The sequence below is a fragment of the Lissotriton vulgaris genome, unplaced genomic scaffold (assembly GCF_964263255.1).
Source record: "Lissotriton vulgaris unplaced genomic scaffold, aLisVul1.2 SCAFFOLD_336, whole genome shotgun sequence".
In the NCBI taxonomy this organism is placed as follows: Eukaryota; Metazoa; Chordata; class Amphibia; order Caudata; family Salamandridae; genus Lissotriton; species Lissotriton vulgaris.
Window position 1 is genome coordinate 1,106,112 of NW_028249992.1, and position 26,859 is coordinate 1,132,970.

General features: G+C 50.0%; 1 protein-coding gene across 1 annotated transcript in view; it reads right to left on the reverse strand.

Moving 5' to 3' along the window:
* Positions 1-2,856: 2,856 nt before the first annotated feature.
* Positions 2,857-26,859, reverse strand: part of LOC147663434 (membrane-spanning 4-domains subfamily A member 15-like) — a 105,921-nt gene continuing 81,918 nt past the window's right edge. The window contains exons 6-7 of the mRNA XM_086950460.1: positions 7,524-7,646; positions 2,857-4,596 (exon numbers count right to left, since the gene is read on the reverse strand). Coding sequence (XP_086806586.1) covers positions 4,591-4,596; positions 7,524-7,646 — 129 coding nt within the window. The 3' untranslated portion in view covers positions 2,857-4,590. The remainder of the gene's footprint in view (positions 4,597-7,523; positions 7,647-26,859) is intronic.

Genomic DNA, 26,859 nt, shown 5'->3' on the forward strand with positions numbered 1-26,859 from the left:
ACGGACTCGTTGTGGGCTTAGAGAAAAAGAAAATATTTTTTTCTTTTGGTAATGCATTTCTTGACTATGGCCTCCCCTCAATTTTGTTCTATTTACCAAGCTACATGAGGAGTCACGGGGAAGAAAAGACACAAGAGACAATTCATAAGTGTTTTATCTGATTGCAGCAAATAGCATGGGAACAATTTGGTAATTTGTTCAAAGTGCTGTTAGAGGTCTTGCTTACGTTTTATCACAGCAGATACCACAATGTATGGCAGCTTTCCTAGGTTTGTTACAGGTTATTCTTGTGGTACTCGGGTGAGAATTGACTCACCGGTATGGGTTATAGTTTAAAGATGCTCTACGGTTATAGTTTTTGCCTGATTTTTGGAAGTAATTGTTTTGTGATGCCACAGTGAATGCGTTCCTACTCATGGGTGGCCCATGTGTTTCAGTGGGTGACAGTCACAGTTTTATCCTTTACATGAGGGATGGGTTTGGGTAACAATCCCATTTTAACATTTCACAGTCAGTGACCTCGACATGGGGGTAGGTTTATGGATGAGTTCCATTTACATGGCTTGTTATGTTAACCCTTACACTGGGTCGGGTTGTGGGTGTTAGCCCCAGTTACAAAGGTACATACCTACATAGGGTGTGTGTTTATGGGTGTAGGCTCACTTTGTGTTTTGTCATCTTGCGCTGCACGTTTGGTCTCCTCTATGGGTCTGATGTGTTTGTAAGTCACCCAGCGCATCACTGGTTAGTGTTGTGTGTGGAAGTTGCCCTGCACCTCACATGTTGTCCTGTGTAAGTCGCCCTGCACTTCAGGTGTTGTTCTGTGTAAGTCCTCCTGCGCCTCACTGTGTGTATCCTCTGTTTTGTTCACCTGGTAGTACACATGTATATTTCGTCTTGGTTTCACTTTTGTTGCCTGTTTTTGGTCATGGTCCATCTTTCACTACATTTTGAATTTGTTCATTGGGAAGGATGGGTATGTCATTGTTTTATCTTGCTTACCATCATTTTCCTTTTCCTTCTAGTTTTGTATCGTTCTTACACTAGCGGAGTTGTATTTAGCTTTGCTTCAATGAGTTTAATCTTTTTCTTCTTCTGTATATTTTCTTGTTTATAGTTATTCCCATGTTTTCACATGATTAAATTTTTCTTTTAAAAGGAAGGGGATAATGTTATATCTTCACTGTGAAATGTAATACTACCAAGGCTAGCTGTCCCCTAGCTGCTCAGCCAGTGTGAGAGATGGTAACGGAATGTTGAGGTGACTGTGATGAATGGAATGCCTGAGTGCCTGTGTGGATGAGTGGTGATAGTTGGAGGTGGGCTGAGCAGCAGGGAGGCTGCTCCTGGTGGGGCTGGAAACTGGGCTGAAGAGATGGCTGACAACATGAACAAGGACTTATGTATTGGCTTACAAGGAACTAATAAAGACGTTTACTTAAGTCAAACCGGCTACCTGTGTCATGGAAACTTACTGTGACTGGTTCACATGGGGAAGGTAAACGATGCAGTAAAAATGCAGGTGTTTTTCATTGCCTCAGAACCTGAATTACATTGGCCAGTATTCGCAGCCAAAGGAGAGCGCAGTCCACTGTCTCAGGGTACATATTAAGAAAGATCGCGCTCCAACATGTTGCAGGAGTCTTTGGTATTGAGGGAGTGAGCGAACGGAGAGCTCTTTAGGAGAACTAGAGAGCCTCAAAGGCTAGCATTGCTGGTAGATAAGCAGGGTGCTAATGAAAAGATCAACATGTTTGGATGGGGAGGTAGATGAGTTTATGGAGCCCAGGGATCTTTATGTTCCAGATATACCACTGGCAGGTGGCTTCTGTGTCATATTAGGGAAGTGGATGCTTGATTTTGTAGACCCAATGGAAGGAAATTGCAGAATTAATGGCACAGTAAGATCAGTGCCTCTGTAGTGGGTGTTAAGGTGGTTAGGGAAAAATGGTCCAATATACTACAGTTATAAATAACGTTCATGGTGTTTTCTTTACATGGGTCTGGAATGAGACGGTGGCTTCCACCAGAAACATGCAGATTAGATGGATGGGCAAATGTATTGGGGGCCAGTGCAAATTTGTGCATGCTACGCACAGTACTTTTATTCTTTTAAATGCTTGTTTGGCCTCTGTGATCACTAAAAAGGATTGTGTTTGTTGAATTAAAACTGGTTGCGACAATGTTGGATCATGACTGAAATGGAAATAGCCAGGCGGGATTCCCACTGTGCCCCTGGTTCTGGGTAACAGCCACAATGCACTGGGGCACTGCATAATGGACAGAGAAGACGAAAGGACTAAATTGCCCAGTGGTGCTCAGCAGCATTAAATGTAGTGGAGAGAGGGCGAGTGCTAAGCTGGCTCCAAAGGTTGCTGGAACCGCTTCGGAGCAATGTGTTCTGAGAATGCTTGTGAGCTGTCAGATAGAATTACTGCCCTAGATTTACTAATGTGTCCAACATAGTTCCAGGAAGTGAGATTCTTGTCAGGATAAATTTACATGCAAGTGGTTATCATAAGCATCTATGTGATTACACTGCAAATCTGGCATAGATCTTGTCCCCTTGGGTCAAATATTAACACCCTTGGTCAACAGCCATTCACTCACCTCCATCTTGTCTCACTGTAAAGAGAAACTATAACGACCCAGGATACCAAATTTGCAAATCCACAAGCGGCACCAGTAATCGTTCAGTGGCAGTACTGAACGAATCCCATTGGTCAGGACGCCTTGTGACTAATAAATCAACCTTGTCGTAGACATTTCACATGACGGAATCTACTCTCGGATCCACCAAAATAAATATTGTGAAAGCTTCAAGAAATGAAACATGATAGGTTTTGGTCACTAGTACAAGATGGTTGGATGGTATAACTTTATTTTCGAAACAGCCTCACTTGCTACAAAAGAAAGTCCGAGTTCTATTTAAGATATTGGCCATTGTTCATTGGCCAATTTAGGGTAGGAGCTCTTCCTTCTTTGAGAACAAACAGGAAGTGCATCTGCAGGCCAGAGTTCTTCACTTGGAATCTGCCTGTCTCCTAGACATTGCTTAATATCAGCAGCAATGCCTTGGATGAAGTACCTTTTCCCTTTAGCAGAAAAGCTATGAATGCACTTTTGAAGCCTCATCACTTGAAATGAATGCCGATGATGTCCAGAAAAAAAGCTGCACAGTTATCTAAAATACAAAGCTTGTTTTTCCCAAGTTTATTTTTTAGCTCCAGGAAACCTCTGGTATCAGTGCATTCTTACCTGACATAGCATTATGTAGACTAACATAACATATTGCGTTTTTTTATTCTAGTGTAATTTTTAACCACTGGAGCAACCAAAGCGTGTTTTAGAGATAGGAGTAGTTTTGCAAATTTTAGGGAGCTGTTGATATTACAGTTTGGTGTGGGGACGGGGTGGATAGGTTTGAAAATCTTTACCCGACATGCACTTAATGTGGAACTATCATAATTAGAGCTCTGCAAGTGATGGGTGTCACCCTTCCAATGACTGACTATATCCGGTGAGGGAATTAACCAGTCAGCCAGGAGTAGGCACTGGAACAGCAGTAGGACTTGGCCTCCTAGTGGAAAAATGAATCTGGATGAGTGAAGGGGGAAATAATAAGAGTAAACTGTCCTGTGACAGATATTGTTTCTAGATGGAAGGAATTGAGGCTAAAGTAAACCATCAACTCCAATTAAAGCTTTTTTGAGGCTCAATAGTTGAATCTCTTTGTGGCAAAAAGCGTTGGACAAGGTGAATAAAGGCACCAGTTTAATTTTTCATATCAGTGACACTGGGACCGGAAAACTTGAATAGAAGGGTGTGTTCTTCCCCTCTCAGGGAAAGGCACTGGGATTGGGTAACTTAAGTGGGAGGGTGAGTCTTCTACCTCTCAGTGACGGTATTGTCATTCGGTGTGCAAAATTAAAGGCGGTGGCTATGACCTATGAATTAGAGGCAATGGGTGCATATTGTCTGGGAAAAAGTCTTTAATCTTCATAACAAACTGCAAGTTTATAAGAGTGGATTAGATGTTGAAGCTTTCTTCTCACAAACAAAGATGCAAAAAATACATAATTAGTTTTTCTGGAATAAAAAAAAAAAGAGAAGAAAAATATAAAAGGTTGATATTATATGCCCATCAATCAATGTACACCATGTGGCGGACACCAAGTTTAAATCTTTCTCTACAGAACACTTTGGACGATCCCGTCTCACCTAATATAAGTCCTCTATGTAGGGATCACAAAGGTTTGTTGCTAACTACTATAAAGCTCCTGTTGTGCCCATATTGTCAAAAAGCAGTTGCACCTAGTACAAAACAATAGTTTAATGAGTTCTGCGTGGTATTTCTGCTATCTTCCAATCAGTTTCTTTGTCCTTCATCAGGTGATCTTCATAACATCCTCAAAAAGGCACAGCAGAAATGTAAGTTAGATACTAACATGGAGGGTAACATTGCAAGGAACCAACAGGGAATGTGAACATTTTCGCGTTCAAAAAGGCACTGTAGAAATGTTGGCTGAATACTGAAGAATTAATTGTATTATCGCAAGAAGCCAAGACGGGTGTCGAAATTCATGATTTTCAGATCTGCAAGAAGAAAGGACAATTTAATTTAAAAAATGTATATTCACTCCATCAAACTTTTCAGTGACCAAGCTTTAGAAGCATCAGACTATGTATCTTACTCCTAGTATAGGTGGGTTTGAAAGGCAAACATAGCTTCCAAGAAGTTCATGAAGATCTTGCAACACATTGCTCATTCCGTGAAGTTTTAGTTAACACAAGTGAGTGAGAAAAAAAAGCCACAAAATAAATTCTGCACTTGAACATGCAAGTTTGATTACAGCTAAAGAAGAAACATTCCTAGAGGTTTTATTACCACTTATTTTGATGAAGAAAATTGCAAATGTACTTCCTAAAAGAGAACTGTTTGAAAAAATGGTAGATTTCCAACAGGGACCTAACTGAACAGGACAAAAAAGAATTTGACCATTTAATGCAGAGCAGCATTTTCAATGTTATCCCGTCGCCAGATATGGCTGGATTAAAAACTGCTGCACCACTCAAGTGAGAGTTAAACAGTCCTGGAAAGGGGAATAGGGATCCAGCCTTTAGCTTTTTCAGATCAAACTCCACATACTTTTCTGTGGTGTATTCTGTGGTCTGGCAGATCATAAACCACTCTTAGGTATTGTAGGTGGAGCTATTTCTGGTGTTCTAATGGGGGTGCTTTTTTAACCATGGTTTCTGCCTCCCAGATGGTGTCCTGGAAGCTGGAGGAATTGACTCAGGGGCAGTTAGGGTATGGGCAGGAGGAGGTTGGTGTTGCGCATACCCGTGAGTCGCAGCATAGCGTGGGTTGCCAGTGCCTGGGGCAAAAGTTTGAAAGAAAGTATTGCGCCCTCTAACCCGTGGGCCATTAGCTCAGGAAGTGCTAACAGTCCAGGGGTTATGGGCGCAATACTTTCTTTTGAACTTTTGCTGCCTTAATAATTTTGCACCTGAGGCAACAGCTCCTATTGACCCCCCCACGCTACGCCACAGCCTGAGAGCTGTTGTCAAGGTGGGTGGCCAGCTCAGGGCCAGTGCTCTACCCTGGCTGCAGTCTCCCACTTGCCACTGTTGCTATGGGCTGGTGGCGGGGCGTGGAAGCACTGGATGTCAGAAGGCGATCTGGGGATCAGGCGTCTTGCATGGAGCATGTTCAGCTGTTGAGGGTAGGTTGTCCCGAGCCGCAGCAAGTGGAGTCCTGGGGTTGCATTGCCAGTTCCCCCGTTATGCTTGCAGGGGATGGGCATGGTCCAGACTGCATCGCTGCCAGCAGAATCTGCTCCAAAGAAGCTCCAGCTAGGTTTTCCTGGGGCGAGATTTACACCCGGTAATACGGAGTCCAATGTTTCCAGACCCAGAGTTGGAAGCCCATGCAGTAATCTTTAGCCAAGACACAGGTCCAATCTAAATTAGGTGTAATCAGCCCATTGACTTACATGCCTAGAGTGCCTCCGTCTTTTACTCTATTTCACTTTGAAAACACCCTGAGATAATCCACGATTAGAAATGCAAGACTGCACCCAATCCATTTACTTCTGGAGATAAAGATTTAGATTAATCGTAAAAATGCACTGAACCCTCCAGTCCCAGAGCTTGAAAGCCAGTCTGCCCCATTCATTTTTGTAAGTGAAAGCCTGTTCACAGTGAAAACCCTGGTGTATATGTAGTGAAAGAGGGTGATGGGGATATAGCTCTGTTACAGATCCCTTATAACAGCCTGACCTTAAGGTCTCATGTCAAACCAAGATCATAGAACTAAATCCATCCTATCAGATATGTGATATTGCGACTCCAGCACAGCCGCAGAATCGTTCGGACCCGGTGCAGACATACTACCTACTCCTTGCAGAAACATATTACAACCAACTTTAGAAAGGAAATGTTACACATCATCCTTTGGTCACAAACAGGCAGAGAAGGCCTCCATACCACAATCTCTCCATAGCCAACGGCGAGCCTATAGTTGGGGAGAAAGACTGCCTCGATGTGTTAGTCACTGCGCTGCTGTACAAGTGCAATACTCCGGAGCCATGCTATGCCAAGGATGAAGGATCTGTGCTGCAGCACTTAAATCCCAGTCACAAGCCATATTATATTATCAAACAAATCTACCCTTGAACCCAGGGCTGCCACAAAAAGTTTGCCACCTTCCTCCCATTCACACTGGGTCACATTTGATGCTTTTACATCGACATTTATTTATTTATGACATTTATTGAGCGCGAACGAATACCCGCAGGCGTCTCGGCGCTAGATTATTCACATAATTTTCCCAAGATGATAAAGGCTCCTGAAGGTTAATTGTCGATATTACTGATTAAAAAGCCAGGACATTTGAAGACTCCTGTGATTGCCATTAAGTTACAAGCTAGTTTTGCTTTAGACAGACCCTGAAGGAGCCCCTAAGCCCTATATTATCCAACACTAGGTTTGAAAGACATTTTTCTGTTAAAGCTCCAATCCCAGCCAGGCTGTGTGTATCGTTATGGCAAACCTAGGTCAAGAGCAATAGACAAACATTTGGTTATTACAGTCTCTGACTCTTTTTTTCTACAGAATGTGATATGCACACCAACCCACCGAAGGCATTAATCTGTAATGCCAGTTGGGGTGGGTGGTGTTGCCACTGCCAGCCCTTGGCCTATGCTCTCACCCTCCAACCAGGGGCACACTCACAGTTCACAAGTTCAAAAAGTAAGACTCTTGTCCTTATTTACTAACTTTTTGAGTGATTGAGTGAGAATGCAAATGAATTAACATGATGCAAAAAAGATCAGCACGTGCAGCGCAGAATTGTGTTGTATCATGCAAGCTCCCACATACATGTCAGCAAACAAGAACCTCTGTGAGGAAGTCCCAAAGCCATGGGACAACCGTTTGAAGCGATATCATACTATTCAGCCCAGGGAAGGTAAGGCTCTGTGAGCTAGACCTTTCCCCGGAGACTCTAGAGCTGTCCTTACCATTGGATCATATCGCTGGACGTTCCTCAGTGCCTTCCATCCAAAGACTAAGACGGCCACTGCGGTTCCCAGCTGCAGGAGGATGAAGAGTTGGAACATGATGTTGCAGCCAATTTTTAGGGTCTGTTGAAGGGAAATAAGAAAAACAATGAAACCATCAATGAATAAAGAACTACAAAACATTGTGTTAGTGCGAACCTTTGCGGAAGAGTGAGAGAAAATCCCAGATTATTCTTTTTCAAGAAGGGCTTGTAGGAAAATGAAATATTAGTTGGGATAGATGATAGACACTAGTCTGTTAGGTCCAGTCAAAGGTTTCAATGGTTTAAACTTAAGCTCAACCCGTGATGGTTCTGGCACAGACCAGACAGGCTTAACTTAAAGAGAACATTTTAAAGCATTTAGAAGTATCAAAACAATTAAAAAGGCAAAGGCCCAAACAAAATAAAAATCTTACTCCAGTTTATAACAGATAGAGAAAAATGTAGTAACCAGAAAGGCACCAGAATGACACATAGCCAATAAGTGGAATTGAGAGGTATCAATTAAAAGATGTCAAGAAAAATAGAGAGCCCAAGGTAAGCTAATGAACGTGGTAGAGTGGGACCAAGGTACAATTGCAAGCTGACCAGAATGAAGCCTGGGTAGAATACTCAAAGTGGATAGGTCTTGGTGAAAGTCTGGAAGTCAAAAAGTCCAAAATGTTTCTAAATCCCTATTAAAAAGGCGGCATTGCCCCTTTTCTTTAGAAAAAGGTTGACGTTACTTTGAAGAACCAACCCAGAATGGAACTTAGTTAATTTTGCGTAGAAAAAAAACTGGGCGGGACCCTGCTGAAATTGTAGTCACTGCCATGGAAAAGAAAGCCAGATGCCTGAAGCAGGTTGGTTCTGCTGGTGGTCTGGTGATTTCTCGCTGAAATGTTTTTAAGTCCCAAGGCAGAATGGAACGTAATTGTTTTTTAGGAGGTGCAGGGAACCAAGCTAAAAATGAATCGAACATTGTAGAACTGCAGGGCGGAAGCCTTTTCTGGCTGGTCCCACTGCAGCTCTGTAGGAAAACTTTTCAGACGTTTTCAGACTTTCTCCGGTGCCCAATCAATTACAGGAGTACCCGTCTAAGGCCTCTAGGCCCTCAAGAGAAGCACTTTGAGACTCTCAGGGTGCCATGCAGAGTCCAGTCCAGGTCCAGTTAATACTGGTCTGCTGGGCACTTCAGGAAAAAAACCTCTTTCAGCTTGTTGTGTCCCTGTAGCCACACTGGAGTAAAATGTGGAGTAAAAGTTCCCAGGGACAAACCTACACGCTTTTGCAGCAGTACCGATTTGACCTACTGCAAATAAGTTCACAGTGCAACTTATTCCCAAAATCCAAATAGGGGAACGCCTTGTGCAGAGCCGTTGTGCCCAGCCAGGTTTGTGGCCAGGATATTGAGCAGTCTCTTCCTCTGTGGTCACTCAAGATCGATTTTGGGCGTAGCTTTCCTCCACTGGGTTTGGTGCCTACCCAACTATGGGGTGAACAACTGGGCCTTTTAAGCTCTCACCCAACACTTACTTATGACCGGGTAGGCCGTTTTGAAGTTAATTATGTTCCTGGGTGCACCCCAACTGTCCTGCCAGAAGAAGAAAACATCTCCCAACCTGAGGCCACTGTCCTGCTCTGCGAACAATTTTTACACACCTTTCACACCACATTCGGGCCAAGAACAGGCTGAGCAGGGATTTTTATTGAGTATAAACATAACTCTTTGGAGTCTGTAGCTGGTAAAGGTAAAAACATCTATATAAAAGTGTACAACCTATACTTTTACTTTTCCTATATATTTTTTACAGCCTGACTAGTGACAATGTTGTTTAAGCACTGGGGAAACATGCCATTTCTAATGTCATATTTATTTATGCATTTATTTTCATAGCTATTACTCAAAAGTGCTCGAGCGCTTTATAATAAAAATAGATTACATTAGGTACAATATTACACAATCCTAGATGATGGTAGCATTGCATAAGACACAAGATTACATGATTGAAATATAATGCTTCCATGAAATAAGCAAAAGGACCCAAGAGCCTAGTATGGAAAGGGGCGACCACTCGGTCCCCCCGAACGTATGGCAGAGTACCTCGATCCCCCCGGGAAGCCATTTTGGGCGGGAGGCGCGTCTCGGCTGGTATGCCCGAAGCGGCGTAGCCGGGGCGCGCTCTTTCCCGCCCTAGAGTGGGCTGGCCTAGACACTGACGCGGCTGGCCACGCCCTCGGGGCAGGCAGGGGCGGGTTTACGCCCGCCCTGAAGACGGATAAAAAGGGACGCAAGACCGGAAGACATCCTCTTGTTCCTGTGCTCTGAAGCTGCACCTCCTCGCTGCACGTGAGCTCGAGACGGAACGAAGAGCCAATTTTGAGCGTTGTAATCTTTCTTTTGTCTTACAGATACTCTGTCGGAGAAATGCCCAAGAAAGGCGGGAAGAGATTGACGACCGAACAGATGGTTCGGGTCCTCATGAAGGAGATGACCGAGCTGAAGAAGCGGGTGGCGGAGAGAGACGGGGAAGTGGGGCCGGAGCGTCCGTCGGCTGGAGCAGCTCCGGGAGGAAGAGCCAAGAGGCCAAGGAGGGGACCAGCTGGGGGAGACGCCCCGGTTCCCGGTACCCCGCTCGAAGCGCCAACCCCAGTACCAGTAGAGGGGAATCCGATTCCTGTGGTGGTCACCCCGGTGTCCAAAGAGGATATGCCGCCCGAGCTGGCAGCACAACTTGCAGCGTGGTTGGGCGACAGTAGCGAGGGCGCCACGGCTGCCGAGGCCCAGGCGCTGATGAAGCAATTGCGCGAGAAACGGGATGCAGCCAAGACGTCCTCGCCGACTGCAGTAGTTGACAAGCAACAAGGGACGATTGCGACCGCAGATACAGCGTCCGGTGCAGGTAAGCGGCCATTGCCGATTGCGAGGGATGAGTCAGCACCCTCTCGTAGAGAAAGGTTGGGTCAACATGTGCCTTTGGCAATTAAGGAGAAGATTTGGGCGGGGGAATACGTGAACATCTTCTCGTTGCTTGTTGATCATTATGAGGTGGAGCATGTTAAGGGTCAGAAAGATCTTATGCATCCGAGTGTTTGGCGCGCAAAAATGGCCGCCTTTAAAGTAAATGAGACTATCGGCAATTGGGGCAATGCATGGGGAATTTTTACGTCAATCTTGGGGGAACGTAGGCCCGAGTTGCTTTCCGAGTTGCCGACCTATCAGTCAAGAATCATGGGGTACTCGACATCATACCAGGGTAACCATTGGTTCTGCTACGATAATCTTTTTAGAAAGGCAAAAGAGCATAATAAAAGCTTAACCTGGGATTGTTATGATTCTTTGACATGGGATAAAATGAAGGAGACAGGTATGTTGAAAATGCCATTGGTAGGAGGTAATGTTGGCGAGTCCTCCCGCCATTATGGGGGGACGCCCTTTCGGTCAGGTACGAGTACCGACGATTACTCGAGACCTGCCGGCAATACAGGAAAAAGGGGGTTCTGCTTCAATTTCAACAAAGGTAAATGTACCAGGCCCCAGGGGTCGTGTAAATTTAAACATGAATGTAGTGGGTGTGGGTCGTCCCATCCGGAGTCCACGTGCAGAGCCAAAACGGGTGATAACGGGGGGAGAGGAGGCGCCAAACAGGTCTAACGTAGTCCGAGGGGCGCCTTTACCTACCCCGATTGATACCTTGGCGATGATTCCCTGGCTCAGTGAATACCCGGATCGTACTTCTGCTGGGGTGCTGCGGAACGGATTTTCGTATGGTTTCCGCATCCCGGTAGGGGACTTTCAGGGTGTGGAGAAGTGTAAAAATCAACTTTCCGTCCTGCAGCATACGACCGTGGTTCAGGAAAAGATCCGGAAAGAGGTTACTCGAGGTCGGGTCGCCGGCCCATTTAGTGTACCCCCGGTACAGAATTTTGTGTGTTCTCCTTTAGGGGTGGTCCCCAAGAAGGACCCGGGTGAGTTTCGACTGATTCATAATTTGTCAGCTCCACGTGGTCTTTCTGTAAACGATGCAATAGACCCAGAAGTGTGTTCGGTGCGGTACGCATCCTTCGATGAGGCCGTAGCCATTTTGAATCGCCTGGGGCCCGGGGCGCTGATGGCGAAGTCAGATATCGAGTCAGCGTTCCGGTTGCTCCCGGTATACCCGGACGATCAGCGTCTCCTAGGTTTTATGTTTCAGGGTTGTTATTACATGGATAAGTGTATGCCGATGGGGTGCTCTATATCTTGTGCCTATTTCGAGAAATTCAGTAGTTTTCTACAATGGGTCTTCACAAAGAAGACGGGTTTCCAACATGTAATGCATTACCTTGATGATTTTCTGTTCCTTGGGGCAGCCGGGGACCTCGAATGTGGCCGGGCCTTGGCCGAATTTTGTGTATTGATGAAGCAGTTCGGTGTGCCATTGGCACCAGGTAAGACGGTGGGTCCTGCGACTTGCCTCGAGTTTCTGGGGATCGAGTTAGACTCCAGAGAAGGTTGTTTTCGTTTGCCAACTGACAAAGTGTGGAAGTTCAGGGCAGCCCTGCAAGTGTGTCTAAATGGATCTAAAGTTACGCTGCATCAATTACAGCAGTTGGTGGGACAGTTGAATTTTGCCCTGAGAGTTATACCGATGGCCCGCCCCTTTTCTCGTTCAATTGCCCAAGCTATGGTCGGCCTAAAGGAGGGCCATCATCGCACGAGACTATCGGCTGAGGTCCGCCAGGACGTGCGTATTTGGTTAGCATTTCTGGCGGACTTTAATGGTCGAGTCATCTGGAACAAACCAGCCGTATCCTCTGAAGAGCTGGGGCTATGGACAGATTCAGCTGGTAGCATAGGTTTTGGTGCCATCTTCGGCACAAAATGGTCGGCACAAAGGTGGCCGACATGGTGGCATGACAATGGTCTGACGAGTAATATTGCTTTCCTGGAACTTTTTCCCATTTTGGTGGCCCTGAGAACCTGGCCAGAAGGGTTCAAAGATCACTCTGTGATATTTTGGTCTGACAATATGACCGTGGTCGAGTGCATCAATAGTCAGGCAGCACGATGTAAACTGATTTTAAGACTGCTCAAAGAAATTGTTTTACTGTGTATGCAACTGAATGTGCTGTTCAGAGCAAAACATGTCCCAGGGGTACTGAATCGGGCGGCTGATGCACTGTCTCGTTTTCATATGCAGGCTTTCTCGGGTTTCCTTCCCTCAGCGGACCCAGAGCCGGCACCCTTCCCCGAAGCTCTCTGGTCTCTCGGTGCCCCGAACTTCGTCACCTCGTGGGAGAGGGTCTAGCACCACGGACGAGGAAAGCATATGAAGGGGCGTTTAGGTCCTATTTAGCCTTTTTGGGGACTGATAGAGAGAGGCTTTGGGGCCACGAGGAATGGGTAGTGAATTTTCTGATGTCCTTACGTAGGGCTGGGAAATCTGTGGCTACGGCCCAGAGGCATCGTGCTGCTATTTCCTTTGTTGCCAGGGCTCATAGTATCCAGGACCCGACAGCGTCTTTCGTTGTACAGAAAGCGCTGCGTGGGTGGCAACGCCTTGAGGGCCGCAGAGTAGATGAGAGGCGCCCGATAGGTTTGGATAGGTTGGCCCAGTTGTTGGCTACACTCCCTGCCACATGTTCATCTCAGTTTGAGGCGGTGTTGTTCCGAGCCGCTTTTACGCTAGCATTTCGCGGGGCGATGCGAGTAAGCGAACTGGTTGCAAGGAACAAACAGGATGTGGCAGGGGGTTTGTGCCAAGAACACGTTCAGATCAGAGGAGAGGCAATGACGGTCTCCTTTGTCAGGTCCAAGACCGATCAAGACGGGATGGGTGACTGCATAATCATACGCAGGATTCCCGGGTCCTCCATGTGCCCGGTAAAGTGTTTAGAAGATTACCTAGCACGAAGGGTGGCATTATGGGGGGGGACCTTGTTGAGACACGCGGACGCCACCCCACTGACGAAGTTTCAGTTTCAGCGGGTGCTTGCGATGTCAATTGCCGCTGCGGGCTTGAACCCGGGCGAGTTTGGGACCCATTCCTTTCGGATAGGGGCTGCTACGGAAGCTACAGCCAGGGGTCTTAATGTTGAACAAGTGAAACGAGTGGGGCGTTGGTCCTCCAATTGTTATAAGAGGTATGTGCGGTTGCACATGTTGTAAAGCTGTAATGACGTACTCACGCCTCTTGTTTTTGTTTGGTTTTCAGTTGCGCAAGCCTACGAGGCGGGGCGGACTATGCAGTCGACCCAACACCGGGCCAGCGGTCAGACATCACCGGCTGTGAAAAAGGAGGTGTGGGTCGTGGGCCACTCATACGTGAGGCGTGCCGCGGATGTATTCAAAGCAGGTGACATGATTCACGTAGCTGGGGAATACGGGTACAGGGTGTCCTTCTACAGAAGAGGCGGTCTCTGTATTGACCAGTTACAAGCATATTTTGAGGATTTGTTAGGGCGGACGAGGTCACCGCCGTCTATAGTCATAGTGCATTTAGGGGGCAATGATTTGGTCACCACCGGTAGACGACTTCTCCTGGAGGCAATGCTTTCCGCTGTAAGTTGGTTGGCGAGGAGAGTTCCGGGGTGCACAATTGTGTGGTCCCATATGATCCCACGAAAGGTGTGGCGGGGAGCTATCTCTATTCCTGCTTTGAATCAGTCTGTTAGAAAGCTTAATAACAAAGTGAATAGGTTGTTCCGTTCCGGGACATTGCATTCTATTTCGCATGGCTGTATTAATGATGACAGTATGTATTCGGGGGATGGTGTGCATTTGTCTCGGGTGGGGAATGAGTTACTCATAGGAGACTTCTTAGCATGGTTAAAAACGTTAAAGCATGACCTTTAGGTAGGAGCTTTGTGGGGGGTCCGGATAGCCGGTCAACTATCCGGACCTGTGGCGGTAAGGTCATGATCGGTGAGCAGTAATTGGAAGATCCCTATGAGTGGGCGTCACCCAACACGGATGGGAGCGCTCGGGAGAGGTGGCCTTTGGCCCCTCAACGGGGAGGCGGTCCTGTCTAAGGAGAGGCCGCCGGAAGGAAAGGAAAGGCGGTCAAGGCCCCTTCCTGTGTAGGAGGGGTTACAGCCCCCTCCTGGGGAATTTCCCGGGGCCAGTGACGTCTGCGACGGCAGATGTGGTAAGTTGTGTGGGGTTTGGGGGGAGGTCTACGCTACCTTCTAGATACTCACACGAGTCCTCGAACGACCTTTAAGTGGCGTCGAGTTTATTGGGGCCCCCGTCAAGTCAAGGGAAATTGGTAGTTGCACTTGGGGTACGCCTCAGTGCTGTCGCCCCTCCCAAGTGGGGGGGGGTATTTCTGGTTAGGGATCTTGACACCGGTTACGACCTTGCCGTTGGCCCTTAAACGTTAGGATGTACAATTTCATTATTTCAAGAAAATGTTTTGTAGGTTGTTAGTTCGGCTAGGAGAACCTCTGTATTAGAGAATCTGTTAAGGTTAGCCAAACATCGCAATGTGGTTATGAAATTGTACATTAATATGAAACTGTTTAACGTTTAATTTTTTGTTTTAATAAATACGGCCGGGGAGGGTCACTCCCTCCCTCTTCCAAAAACTTCAAGAACTGTTTCCGGTTTCCCTCCTTTGGGGATTGTGTTGAGAGGGGGTGGCGGGTATCTCAGCCATATGGAAAGGGGCGACCACTCGGTCCCCCCGAACGTATGGCAGAGTACCTCGATCCCCCCGGGAAGCCATTTTGGGCGGGAGGCGCGTCTCGGCTGGTATGCCCGAAGCGGCGTAGCCGGGGCGCGCTCTTTCCCGCCCTAGAGTGGGCTGGCCTAGACACTGACGCGGCTGGCCACGCCCTCGGGGCAGGCAGGGGCGGGTTTACGCCCGCCCTGAAGACGGATAAAAAGGGACGCAAGACCGGAAGACATCCTCTTGTTCCTGTGCTCTGAAGCTGCACCTCCTCGCTGCACGTGAGCTCGAGACGGAACGAAGAGCCAATTTTGACCCACCCACCAACCCCTGAGGACAGCCAGTTGTTTTAAAATAGATCGATAACTCTATTTTCGTTTACAGGTTGTGGTATTATCATGTTGATATTGAGTGTGTAATAAAGTTGGTCGATTTTATGTATATTTTGTGATTAAAGATATTCGGTTTTTAGTGTCCGTTTATAAGCATGCTTATTCGGGTCATAGTGGCCAATGTATTGTTGGTTTAGTTAGCATTGTCGTATTTATTTTGGTCGGGCGGTAAGGTCATGATCGGTGAGCAGTAATTGGAAGATCCCTATGAGTGGGCGTCACCCAACACGGATGGGAGCGCTCGGGAGAGGTGGCCTTTGGCCCCTCAACGGGGAGGCGGTCCTGTCTAAGGAGAGGCCGCCGGAAGGAAAGGAAAGGCGGTCAAGGCCCCTTCCTGTGTAGGAGGGGTTACAGCCCCCTCCTGGGGAATTTCCCGGGGCCAGTGACGTCTGCGACGGCAGATGTGGTAAGTTGTGTGGGGTTTGGGGGGAGGTCTACGCTACCTTCTAGATACTCACACGAGTCCTCGAACGACCTTTAAGTGGCGTCGAGTTTATTGGGGCCCCCGTCAAGTCAAGGGAAATTGGTAGTTGCACTTGGGGTACGCCTCAGTGCTGTCGCCCCTCCCAAGTGGGGGGGGTGTTTCTGGTTAGGGATCTTGACACCGGTTACGACCTTGCCGTTGGCCCTTAAACGTTAGGATGTACAATTTCATTATTTCAAGAAAATGTTTTGTAGGTTGTTAGTTCGGCTAGGAGAACCTCTGTATTAGAGAATCTGTTAAGGTTAGCCAAACATCGCAATGTGGTTATGAAATTGTACATTAATATGAAACTGTTTAACGTTTAATTTTTTGTTTTAATAAATACGGCCGGGGAGGGTCACTCCCTCCCTCTTCCAAAAACTTCAAGAACTGTTTCCGGTTTCCCTCCTTTGGGGATTGTGTTGAGAGGGGGTGGCGGGTATCTCAGCCATATAAGTTATAAATTACAGCAGTCATAGCAGTTGAGTAACAGTAACGGTGTGGACTGATACCGGGTCCAAGGCAGGGTCTAGTAAATAGATGTGGCAAGATCTGCCTCAAGTCAATGCTCAATCAATCAGGTACTTATATAGCGCTGCTTATCAGCTGTGAAGGTATCCAGGCGATGTGCTGCGGTGTCAGTCGAAGATCCATGTCTTGCGTCACTTCCTGAAGTGAGGCAGCGAGGGGAAGGATGGACTTGGAGGGAAGGGTGTTACAAGACTTGGTGTCGATATGGGAGAAGGAGTGTCCCCTGGTGCAGTAAAGCATGGTATCTGTGGAGATGAGTGGAACGGAGGTTCCTGGGAGGTAGGTGGAAGTTCAGGCAGTGGTTCATGTAGGCAGGACCTTGGTTGCGAGAGCTTTGAAGGCATGTGTCAGGAGCTTGAATTGGCATCTTTTCTGGATGGGGAGCCAGTGGAGGTCCCACAGGTTCTGGGTGATGTGGGCCTTCTTTAGCAGGTGGAGGATGAGTCTGGCTGCTGCGTTCAGGATGGTCTGGAGTCTTCTCATGAGTTCAGCAGTGGTGCCTGCATAGAGTGCATTCCTGTAGTCCAGCCAGCTGGTGATGAGGTCCTGTGTCATAGTTTCCTGGTGTTGATGGGGAGCTGTGGAAGCTGGCTCTGTATATACTATACCAAAGTGAGGTTGTAGTGTGCACAGAGTCCAGTGGAAACCCAAAGGTAAGCAGAGGTAAAAGTAGATAGCACCTTACTCTCTTTTTATGGTAGTGTGGGCGAGCAGTAAGGCTTTATCAGAGGGTAGTGTTAAGCATTTGTTGTACACACTCAATCAGCAAATGATTGCCACACACTCAAAGAATGAACTCAGACCAATTTTGTTTGTATAAAAATATTCTTTTAGGTATTTTATTTCCTAAAACCAAGCATGTATGTGATGTATACCATGAAGTAATAATACAGTTTGAATTGCAGTTGAATATATACTGTGGGTTGATTACAGTAAAATCACTGGTAATGCAATGCTTTGGACTATTGTACATATACCTTGCATTGGCTTTTCAATAGGATGTCAAGTAGATTACTTTTCTTACACAGTGTAGTATACCTGGACACTACATAACATAACATAACATACCATGTGTATTTGTAAAGCACACATGCACCCCCAAAGAGGCATCCTGGCGCTGAATAACACATGTTTATTGTTACCCAACTCAATGGTACTCATTATATCGACCTCAGAAAGGATGAAAGGCTACCGGGACCCGCCAGGATTTGAATCTGTGACCATAAGGTCAAACACAAGCCCTTGCAGTGGATGCATTCATCCACTGAGCCACCACACCTGGCTAACAGGGACCTGGTGCCCCCTAAATACTGTATTCAGGGAGCGTTTTAGGGGTCTCAAGGTCAGTAAGCAATGGGCTACTGACCTTAGGGTGACTACACCCTTGGTGTGCTCACCCCACGTGGCGGAGGGAGCACAATCCCTAATCATGATTGGGGAGTGCCTGCCATCTGCAGCATGGCAGACACTGAAGAGTGGGCTTCTCCTTGCCTCCCCCACTTGAGGGGTGGGGTTGGCAGAGGTGGGCACACCTTCTGGGTTGGCTAATTTTTCCTGCCTGTCTCCACGCAGAAAAGGAGGAGAGACAGGAAGTGGACCTGCTACTGATAGCAGGAGAGGCTGGGGGTGGCATTACAAAGGCTGCAAGGCCTTTGAAGCTCCCCTGCCACAGATGGCTCTTCATGACCTTGGGGAGGTGTGACCACCTCCTCCCAGGAAAGGCTTTGTTTCTGGCTCAGGGAGCACAAAGGCTCCACCCAAGGGGTCCAGAAACATGTCTCGTGGTGCCAGGTTGGTGTATACCAGTCAGGAAACCCACCAGAGGCTGGTCGTTTTTCATGGGTATCTCTAAGATGCCCTCTGAGTGCCGTTTTCATGAAATCCCACACTGGCATCAGTGAGGGTTTAATCTAAGGAGAGGTTTGATACCAAACTTCCCAGTTTTCAGTGAGGCCATTATGGTGCTGTGGAGTTCATAATGACAAACTACCAGCACCATGTACTCTTAATCGCATTACTTTATTAACAATGTCTAAGAATTGGATTAGACACTGTAGGGGTACAGGGCTCATGCACCTGTACCCTCACCATTGATATAGTGCACCCAGCTAGAGGGGTGGCTGACCTATGCAGGGCATTGGTTTGTAGGCATGGCACACAGGGATGTATGTCGACTCCTCATTTTGTTCTGCACCAAAACACGCACCCTGCAATGACAGTGTGTGTAAGTGAAGGTACAGTGCCTCTAATTTTTTTTTTTTTTAACATCATTTTTATTGCATCACCAATCAATCAATCAATCAATCAGTGACACTTATAAAGCGCGCTACATACCCGTAGGGTCTCAAGGCGCTGGGGGGGGGGAGCCGCTACTGCTCGAACAGCCAGGTCTTCAGCTTCTTCCTGAAGGAGAGGTGGTCTTGGGTCAGGCGCAGGTCGGTCGGGAGGGAGTTCCAGGTCTTGGCGGCCAGGTAGGAGAAGGACCTTCCTCCTGTAGTCGCTCTTCGGATGCGGGGGACGGCGGCGAGGGCGTGGTTGGCTGATCGGAGGTGGCGTTTGGGAGCGTAGAAGTTGACTCGGCTGTTGAGGTAGCTCGGGCCTTGGTCGTGTAGGGCTTTGTGTGCGTGGGTGAGGAGGCGGAAGGTGATTCTTTTGTTGACGGGGAGCCAGTGAAGGTCTCTCAGATGTCCGGAGATGTGGCTGGTTCGTGGGATGTCGAGGATGAGTCTGGCTGAGGCGTTCTGGATCCGCTGGAGTCTCTTCTGGAGCTTGGCGGTGGTACCGGCGTAGAGGGCGTTGCCGTAGTCCAGTCGTCTGGTGACGAGGGCCTGGGTGACGGTCTTCCTGGTCTCGGTGGGGATCCACCAGAAGATCTTCCGTAGCATGCGTAGGATGTTGAAGCATGCCGAGGAGACGTTGTTGACTTGCCTGGTCATGGAGAGGGAGGAGTCCAGGATGAAGCCCAGGTTGCGTGCATGGTCTGTCGGTTTGGGTGCGGTGCCCAGGGCGGGAGGCCACCAGGAGTCGTCCCAGGCGGAGGGAGAGGAGCCCAGGATGAGGACCTCCGTCTTGTCCGAGTTCAGTTTCAGGCGGCTGGTCGTCATCCACTCGGCTACCTCTTTCATCCCTTCGTGCAGGTTGGCTCTGGCGGCGGCGGGGTCGTTGGTCAGGGAGAGGATCAGCTGGGTGTCGTCGGCGTAGGAGATTATGCCAATAGAAATGTACAGACATAATCAATCAGCAATATATATTCACAGTGTACAAAGGTGGTGTTATCCAGTCCTACATTATCCGATGGGCCCGCCTTTCCTTCTGGGGCGTGTGGCCTGGTCCATAAATGTCCCTCGTAACACCTTACAGTGTCTGACAGTAGCGATATTCAAGTATTGCTGGGTTGCTTTTGTGATTTTCACCCCTCCCCCTCCCCCTGATTTCGGTGCCCCAACAGCCCGCCAATTCCGACTTCCTTCCCACCCCCCCCGTAGTCGCTCTGCGTTGAATCAGCAGTGTAAAAGTATCTGGCGTGTTGTAGGAGGAACAATCATTCGCTAAGGTGTGCTCTCCTGCAAAGTGACAGGGCCTGCCCCATCTAGCTCTCCCTCATCTTCTAGTTCCCCAGCATCCATATCTCGGAGCGCCTGCACCATCATTTCCCATGCAGTAGCCCTCTCCAGAGCCTTCTCGTCATTCATCCTCCAGGCCACCTGGTACCTCAGGGTGCTTTCACATGCGGCCCACCTCAGGCATGCCCCATACCATCTTTTATACGTGGGCCCCACTCTCGACTTCCAGTTCCTCGTTATCTCCCACTTGGCCAGAATAAGCCCCAAGTCAATAAACTTGCTAGTGGTTTTGTTTCTAGGCGTGTGTGGGAACCAGTGGAGGATGCCAACCGCTTTTGTGTACTGGATGTCTCTGTCCGTCGCGCTGTTAAGGGCCCGCCCCACTTCCTGCCAATAGTCTCCCAGAGCGGGGCAATCCCATAGCATGTGACCCAGATCTGCCCCGACCGTGTTACATCTAGGGCAAGCAGCGTTGTCTACCCCAAAATACTGTTGTATTTTCCCCGGTGTGAGGTATGCCCTGTGGATGACATAGAAGTGGATTAGTTGAAACCTGGCGTTTCTCGAGCTCTTCCTTGCCCGCCTCAGTAACTGACCCCAGGTCGCATCAGGTATTTCCACTTGTAGGTCCAGCTCCCACTTGGCCTTTAGGGCCGTCAATGGTTGCAAGGCCTCCCGCTGAATCCTGGAGTACAAGCAAGTGACAGCCCTAAAGGACCCCGCGGCCATCATCGTGTACTGACAGGCCATGGAGGTACCCGGCTCCTGCAAGCCTTCCCCCCAGTGGGCCTGCATTGCCCCCATGACCGCTGCATGTAACAAGTAGTCGCCTCTCGGCAGGTCGAAACGCTCTTGCAGGGCCTGAAACGGCAGCAGTACTCCATCTTCGTATAAATCACCCAGCATTTGTATCCCCGCCTCCTCCCAACCTAGCAAGCGCGACCAGTCACCTCCATGCGGGAGGGCCGTGACCATACCCAGCGGAATTTCAGGGGCATACATAAGGCGGACTCCTGCCCGCTTACGGGCCCGGTCCCAGCAGAGCCGGAACGTCTGCTCCTCGACCGTCAAATCTCCCACCCGGAGCTTCTGGTGCAGCGAGATGTATGCCAGAACATGCCGCGGGGTACCTTCTACTCTCACGTCCTCAGGGCCTCTATACACTCTCGCAACCTCCTGAGTAAAAATCTGCAGCTGTGCAGCCAGGTAATACCCTTCAAAATCCGGCACCGCCATTCCTCCTTCATCCTTGGGGCGCAGCAAAGTATCGAGCGCTATGCGCCTCCTGCCCGTGCCCCATAAGAACGCTATGACCAGGGACCTCAGGCGTTTAAAAATAGAGCTCGGGACCCACACCGGAAGTGTCCTAAAGTAATACAGAAGCCTGGGCAGGGCCACCATTTTGAGCAGGGAAATCCTACCAGCCAGGGATAACGGCAGGGTCGACCAGAAGTCCATGGACCCCCGTAGGGCAGTAATACAGCGGGTGATGTTGCCTTCCAGCAAATCAGCCGGGGTGTGATAAATATAGACCCCCAAATAATGCAAGCAACGCGGCTCCCACCTAAGTTCTTGCGCGGTGAGTGGACACGGTTCTCCTGATCTCAGGGGGAACAGGCAGGATTTAGGCCAATTGACCTTCAGGCCTGACAACCGGCCGAACCGCCCCAGTAGCTGCCGTGCCCCCTCAAGCTCGGGGCCCGCGTCTGCCAGAAACATCAGCAGGTCGTCTGCGTACAAGGAAATGAGGTGCGGCCTGCCCCTAAATGATAAACCGGCATAGTGGCGGCCCAGCCTGGCCTCTACGGCGAAGGGTTCCATAGCCAAAGCGAACAGGAGCGGAGAAAGGGAACATCCCTGTCTGGTACCACGCCTGACCGGGTATTGCCTCGAGATCAGAGTGCCCACTCGGACTCTCGCTACCGCATCAGTATAAAGGACCTTGGTCCAGTTTATGTATCCGTCCCCCAATCCGAAGCGTCGCATCACCTCATACAGGTAACCCCACTCAAGGCTGTCAAAGGCCTTCTCTATGTCAATGGAAAGGACAAACGGGGAGGCGGTGCTCTGCCAGTCCGCACCCATCAGTCTCGTAAGCCTACGGATATTATGGGTAGTGTTGCGTGTTGGAATGAAACCACACTGGTCCTTGTGGACAAGGCCCGTCATGTGCACCAGCAGTCTGTTGGCAAGAATTTTACTCAGGATCTTGTAGTTCGTCGTCAACATGGACAACGGACGATACGAGGACAAAGCCGCCCCCTCTCTGCCCGGTTTTAAGAGCGGTATCATGAGGGCCTCACTCATGGAGCCCGGGAGCCGGCCCTTCGATTGCGCTTCATTGTACACCTCACACAGCCGAGGAGCAAGGTACTCTAGGTATTTACTGTAGAATTCGATCGGAAGTCCGTCAAGTCCCGGGGTCTTGTTTCTGGCCATTTGCTTTACTGCACACCCTATCTCTCCAAGAGTGATGGGTCGACCCAACTCTTCTGCCACCGATTCCTCCACACTCGGCAGTTGGAGGTCGTCCAAGAACTTCCCTAGCTCATCCGCCCCTCCTGTTTCACCACTTTCATAGAGCCCCTCGTAATACGTACAAAACTTATTCAGGATCCCGGGTTGAGTGTGGCAGGGCTCCTCCCCTATCTCTTGAATCATCATGATCGGCATGCCCCTCCTGACTGGGTTAGCGAGCCACGCCAGCATAGCTCCCGCCTTATCTCCTTCCGCATGCGCCCTCGTCATGTACGCCTTATGGTCAAAGCTGCGCAGCCGTTCCAACTCCACAGCCAGCCCCTCCCGGGCCCCACTAAGCCCCTCCTGCAACTCAGGGTGATTCGGGCGCCTTTTCTCCAGTTCCCTCAGCCGCTTTTCAGCCTTATCCAAGTCGTCCAGCAAAGTCTTGCGGGCCCCAGCTGTGTGCCCCATACAGTGTCCCCGCACCACCACCTTAAACGCATCCCATTCCACCGCCCTCGTGGAGGCCGTGCCACTGTTCTCCTCAAAGTAACACTCAATACGCTCTCTCAGAGCTTCCCTGAACAACAGGTCATCCAGGGTGTCGGGTTGTAGGCGCCATGTTGGCACGCTGTTAGTAGTCACCATCCAGTTCAGGGATATCAACAACGGGTTGTGGTCCAATATCGTCTTGGCCAAGTATTCCGCCCCTCCCACTGCCGGGAGCACGCATGGCGAACAAAGAAACGCATCTAGCCGCACGTGTAGGTCATGCAAGTGTGAGTGAAAGGAGTAGTCCCTAGTAGTTGGGTGTAACGCCCTCCATGCGTCTGTGAGGGCCCAGCTCTCCTGCCATTCCAACCTACGCTTGGCGACTCTATGCACTGGGGACGCGCGCAGTGGGGGATGGGATCTATCCAATAACACATCCTCTACCGAGTTGAAATCCCCCCCCAAAAGGACCGGCCCTGCCAAATAACCCGCCAGTTTGCCCGAGATTGCAGATAAAAATGCGGGCAGATCTACATTAGGAGCGTACACATTGCAAAGAGATATCACCCTGCCTCTCAGCCTCCCCTCCACCGCCACATATCTGCCCTCCGGGTCCACCAGCGTTTTTGTTACCTGGAAGGGGACCCCCGCCCGCACCCAAATCAGTGTCCCCCTCGCAAAGGCCGAGAACGTCGTGTGAAACAGCTGCCCCCTCCAGCGCCTCTGCAGTGCAGCCCCCTCCTGCTTATTAAGATGCGTTTCTTGCAGGAACGCTATATGAACCCCCCTACGTTTGAGGTATGCCTGAACTTTATGCCTGCGTGACATGGACTGCATACCCCGCACATTCCAGGAAACACATTTCAATGCCCCGGTATTAGCCATCCCTCCCCACACAACCGGACCATACGATAAAGAACCATGTCCTCATGTGCTCCGCGACCACAGGCCAACCCACCCTCCCTCTCCCAACAGGAAGCCAAACCCCTCCAACAACAACTGCTCCCCGAGCAACCCCAACTGCTCGCAACACCCACCCCCCCAGGACAGGCCCCCCCGAAACTGGAAGTACCCCCATCCAAACCAACACTCCCAACCACCCCTCAAAGAAAGGCAAAAATGGCCGCAGTCTCCACTGCGGTGACCTTAGGGGCCAGTAAGGCGTGGCTCGATGCGATAGATCCTCAAAGCATATCCACCCCTCGCACTCCACCCCACAATCCCCACATTATAGCGCCCCAAAACCTCAAATCACAGCGTTCCACTGCCACGGGCCCAGTGCCCCGGTGTCCAACCAGCGAGTCCAGTCCACTAGTCCAGGTCAGCACGCCTCGAGTATCTCCTCCGAAGTCTGCGGTGTCACAATAGGGCCTCGGGCCCCACCAAATTCCGATTGTCCCGTCTCCGAGCCCGTGTCCGGGCCCTCTGAGTCCGTGCCCTTCCCGGACTGACTTCTGGTGGTCCTGGATAAGTGCGCTACCGCCTGTAGAGCCGCCTGCCTCTCCGCCTCCGTCTGCGACACCGAAGGTTTGCCGGTTCTCCTGCGGTTCCTCCTGATCCGTTGGGATTTCCTGACCGGTTGTGCCACCTTAGCCTCCTCCTCCCTGGCCTTAGCACCGTCCGTTCCCGCTTTATAAGTGTCCCACCAGGTCCAAGCGTCCGCAGAGGACGTGAAGAAAAGTGACTGTTCATCCACCACCACTCTCAGCTTCGCTGGGAACAACAGAGAGTACTTGATGCCTTCAGCACGGAGCTCTCGCTTAAGGGACAGAAAGTTCGCTCTAAGCCGCTGTGTCTCAAACGTGTAATCCGGGAACATAGTGACCCTGCTGTTGTCCACTTGAAAGGGCCCTGCCTCTCTCGCCTTCTGCAAAAGCCAGTCTCTGTCCCGGTAATGAAGCAATTTGAACACCACTGGGCGAGGAGGGAGACCTGAGGCCGGCGGGCGCGCCGGAACCCTATGCGCTCGCTCCAGGGAGAAGAAGGGGGACAGTCCCTCCGGTGCCACCTCCGTTCGCAACCAGTTATCGAGGTAGCCCACCATGTCGTCGCCTTCAATTTTTTCCGGCAGGCCCACTAGGCGTACGTTGTTGCGCCTATTCCGGTTTTCCGCATCTTCGGCCCTCCGTTCCAGCACCTTCAGGTGGTCCATCACCTCCGACATCTGCGCCTTCACCGCTGCATGGCCCGGGGCTAATTCCTTGATCGTGATTTCCACGGATTTCACTCGGTCCTTAAGTTTATCATGGTCGGCCTTCAGGAGGCCCAAGCCTGTCGCCACCTGAGCTATATCTTGCTGTAGAGCGTCCCTTGTGGTGGCGATGGCCTCCAGGATACGATCCTGCATCCGCTGCAATGCCGATTGGTCTCGATCCGCTCCTTCTGCGGCCTCTGTATCAGTCGCTCCATCTCCTTTCCCTTTTGGCTTCCCCATCTGGGCCGGCACGAGCGATGGCCTCCAACTCTGTTCTTGCTCTCTCTCCGCTCGTCGCCGGGCTTCGTCCTCAGGGAGGTTCCCTGCAGCTGCAGCGGGAGAAACCTGTCCCTTCCGCGCCTGGGGCGCCGCTCAGGGCTCTGGATCCAAGGCTGTCTCTAGGGAGCAGAGTCTCCGATCAGCCGCTAGTCCGGGTGGCGCCAGTCGTGCTCAGAGGCCCAGGGCCATCGTCACAGGGCCGAGGTGCGCCCGGGGGCCACTCCACCACCCAGGGAGGGGTGCGATGCAACCGCAGACACCTCCTAACTGTAGAGGCAGCAGCTCTAGGTGGGGCTCCGGTCCGGCGACTCCGTCGTCACCGTGTCTCATGCCACCGCCGCCATCTTAGGTCAAAGACTTCGTGCCTGAGTCCAACTTTCGAAGTCGAATAACGGGTCAGGAATGGCCCGACGTCGTCCCCCGTGAGCACCGGGCCCTCCGTGGCGTCTTCCAGTGTCGGATGATATCAATTACGCCGGGGTCCGATCGGATTTTCAGGATATTTGTCGGGATCAGGCGCTGAGCTCCGGGCTCACGCTGCCTACCTCCTCGGCATCCAAGCCACGCCCCGTACAGTGCCTCTAAGTGTGGCACAATAAGTGTTGCAGCCCTTAGAGGCCTTCCCTGGCCACAGTGCCCTTGGCATCCAAGGTACCTTTTACAAGGGAAGGATATGAGGCCAGAGAGATGCCAATTGGGGGTACATGGTACAGTTTTGGGAAAGAACACAGACCCTAGGAACCTGATTGGCAGGGACCCTGGGCACATCAAGTCAAAGTGCATCAGTAGTCTGGCAAAAAGTGGACGGTTACTGCAATAGAAACCCAGCTTCCTACAGGAGCCACTTGAAGACTTTGTGGAGCGTGTAGAGAGTGTGGATGCAGGCTGTGGAGACAGTGTTATCATGACGTTTCATTGAGAATTTGCTGTCCAGAATGATATTGAGGTTGCGGGCATGGTCTTTTGGGATGAGGATGTGTCTGAGTTCCAATGGCTACCAGGAGTCATTCCATAGGGAGGTATGTCTGCCGAAGATTAGTACTTCAGTTTTGTCTGTGTTGAGCTGCAAGCAGTTGTTCTTCATCCAGGCTGAGACATTCTTCATCCAGAAGTGGAAGCTGCTCTTCATTGTGGTGGGGTCCACTGACGGCAAGAGGGTGAGCTTGGTTTCGTTGGAGTAGGAGATAATGTTGATGTGGGGGGATATGACGATATCAGCGAGTGGTGTCATGGAGATGGTAAAGAGAGTACAACTGAGGGAAGAACCTTGAGGGATGTCGCAGATGGTGA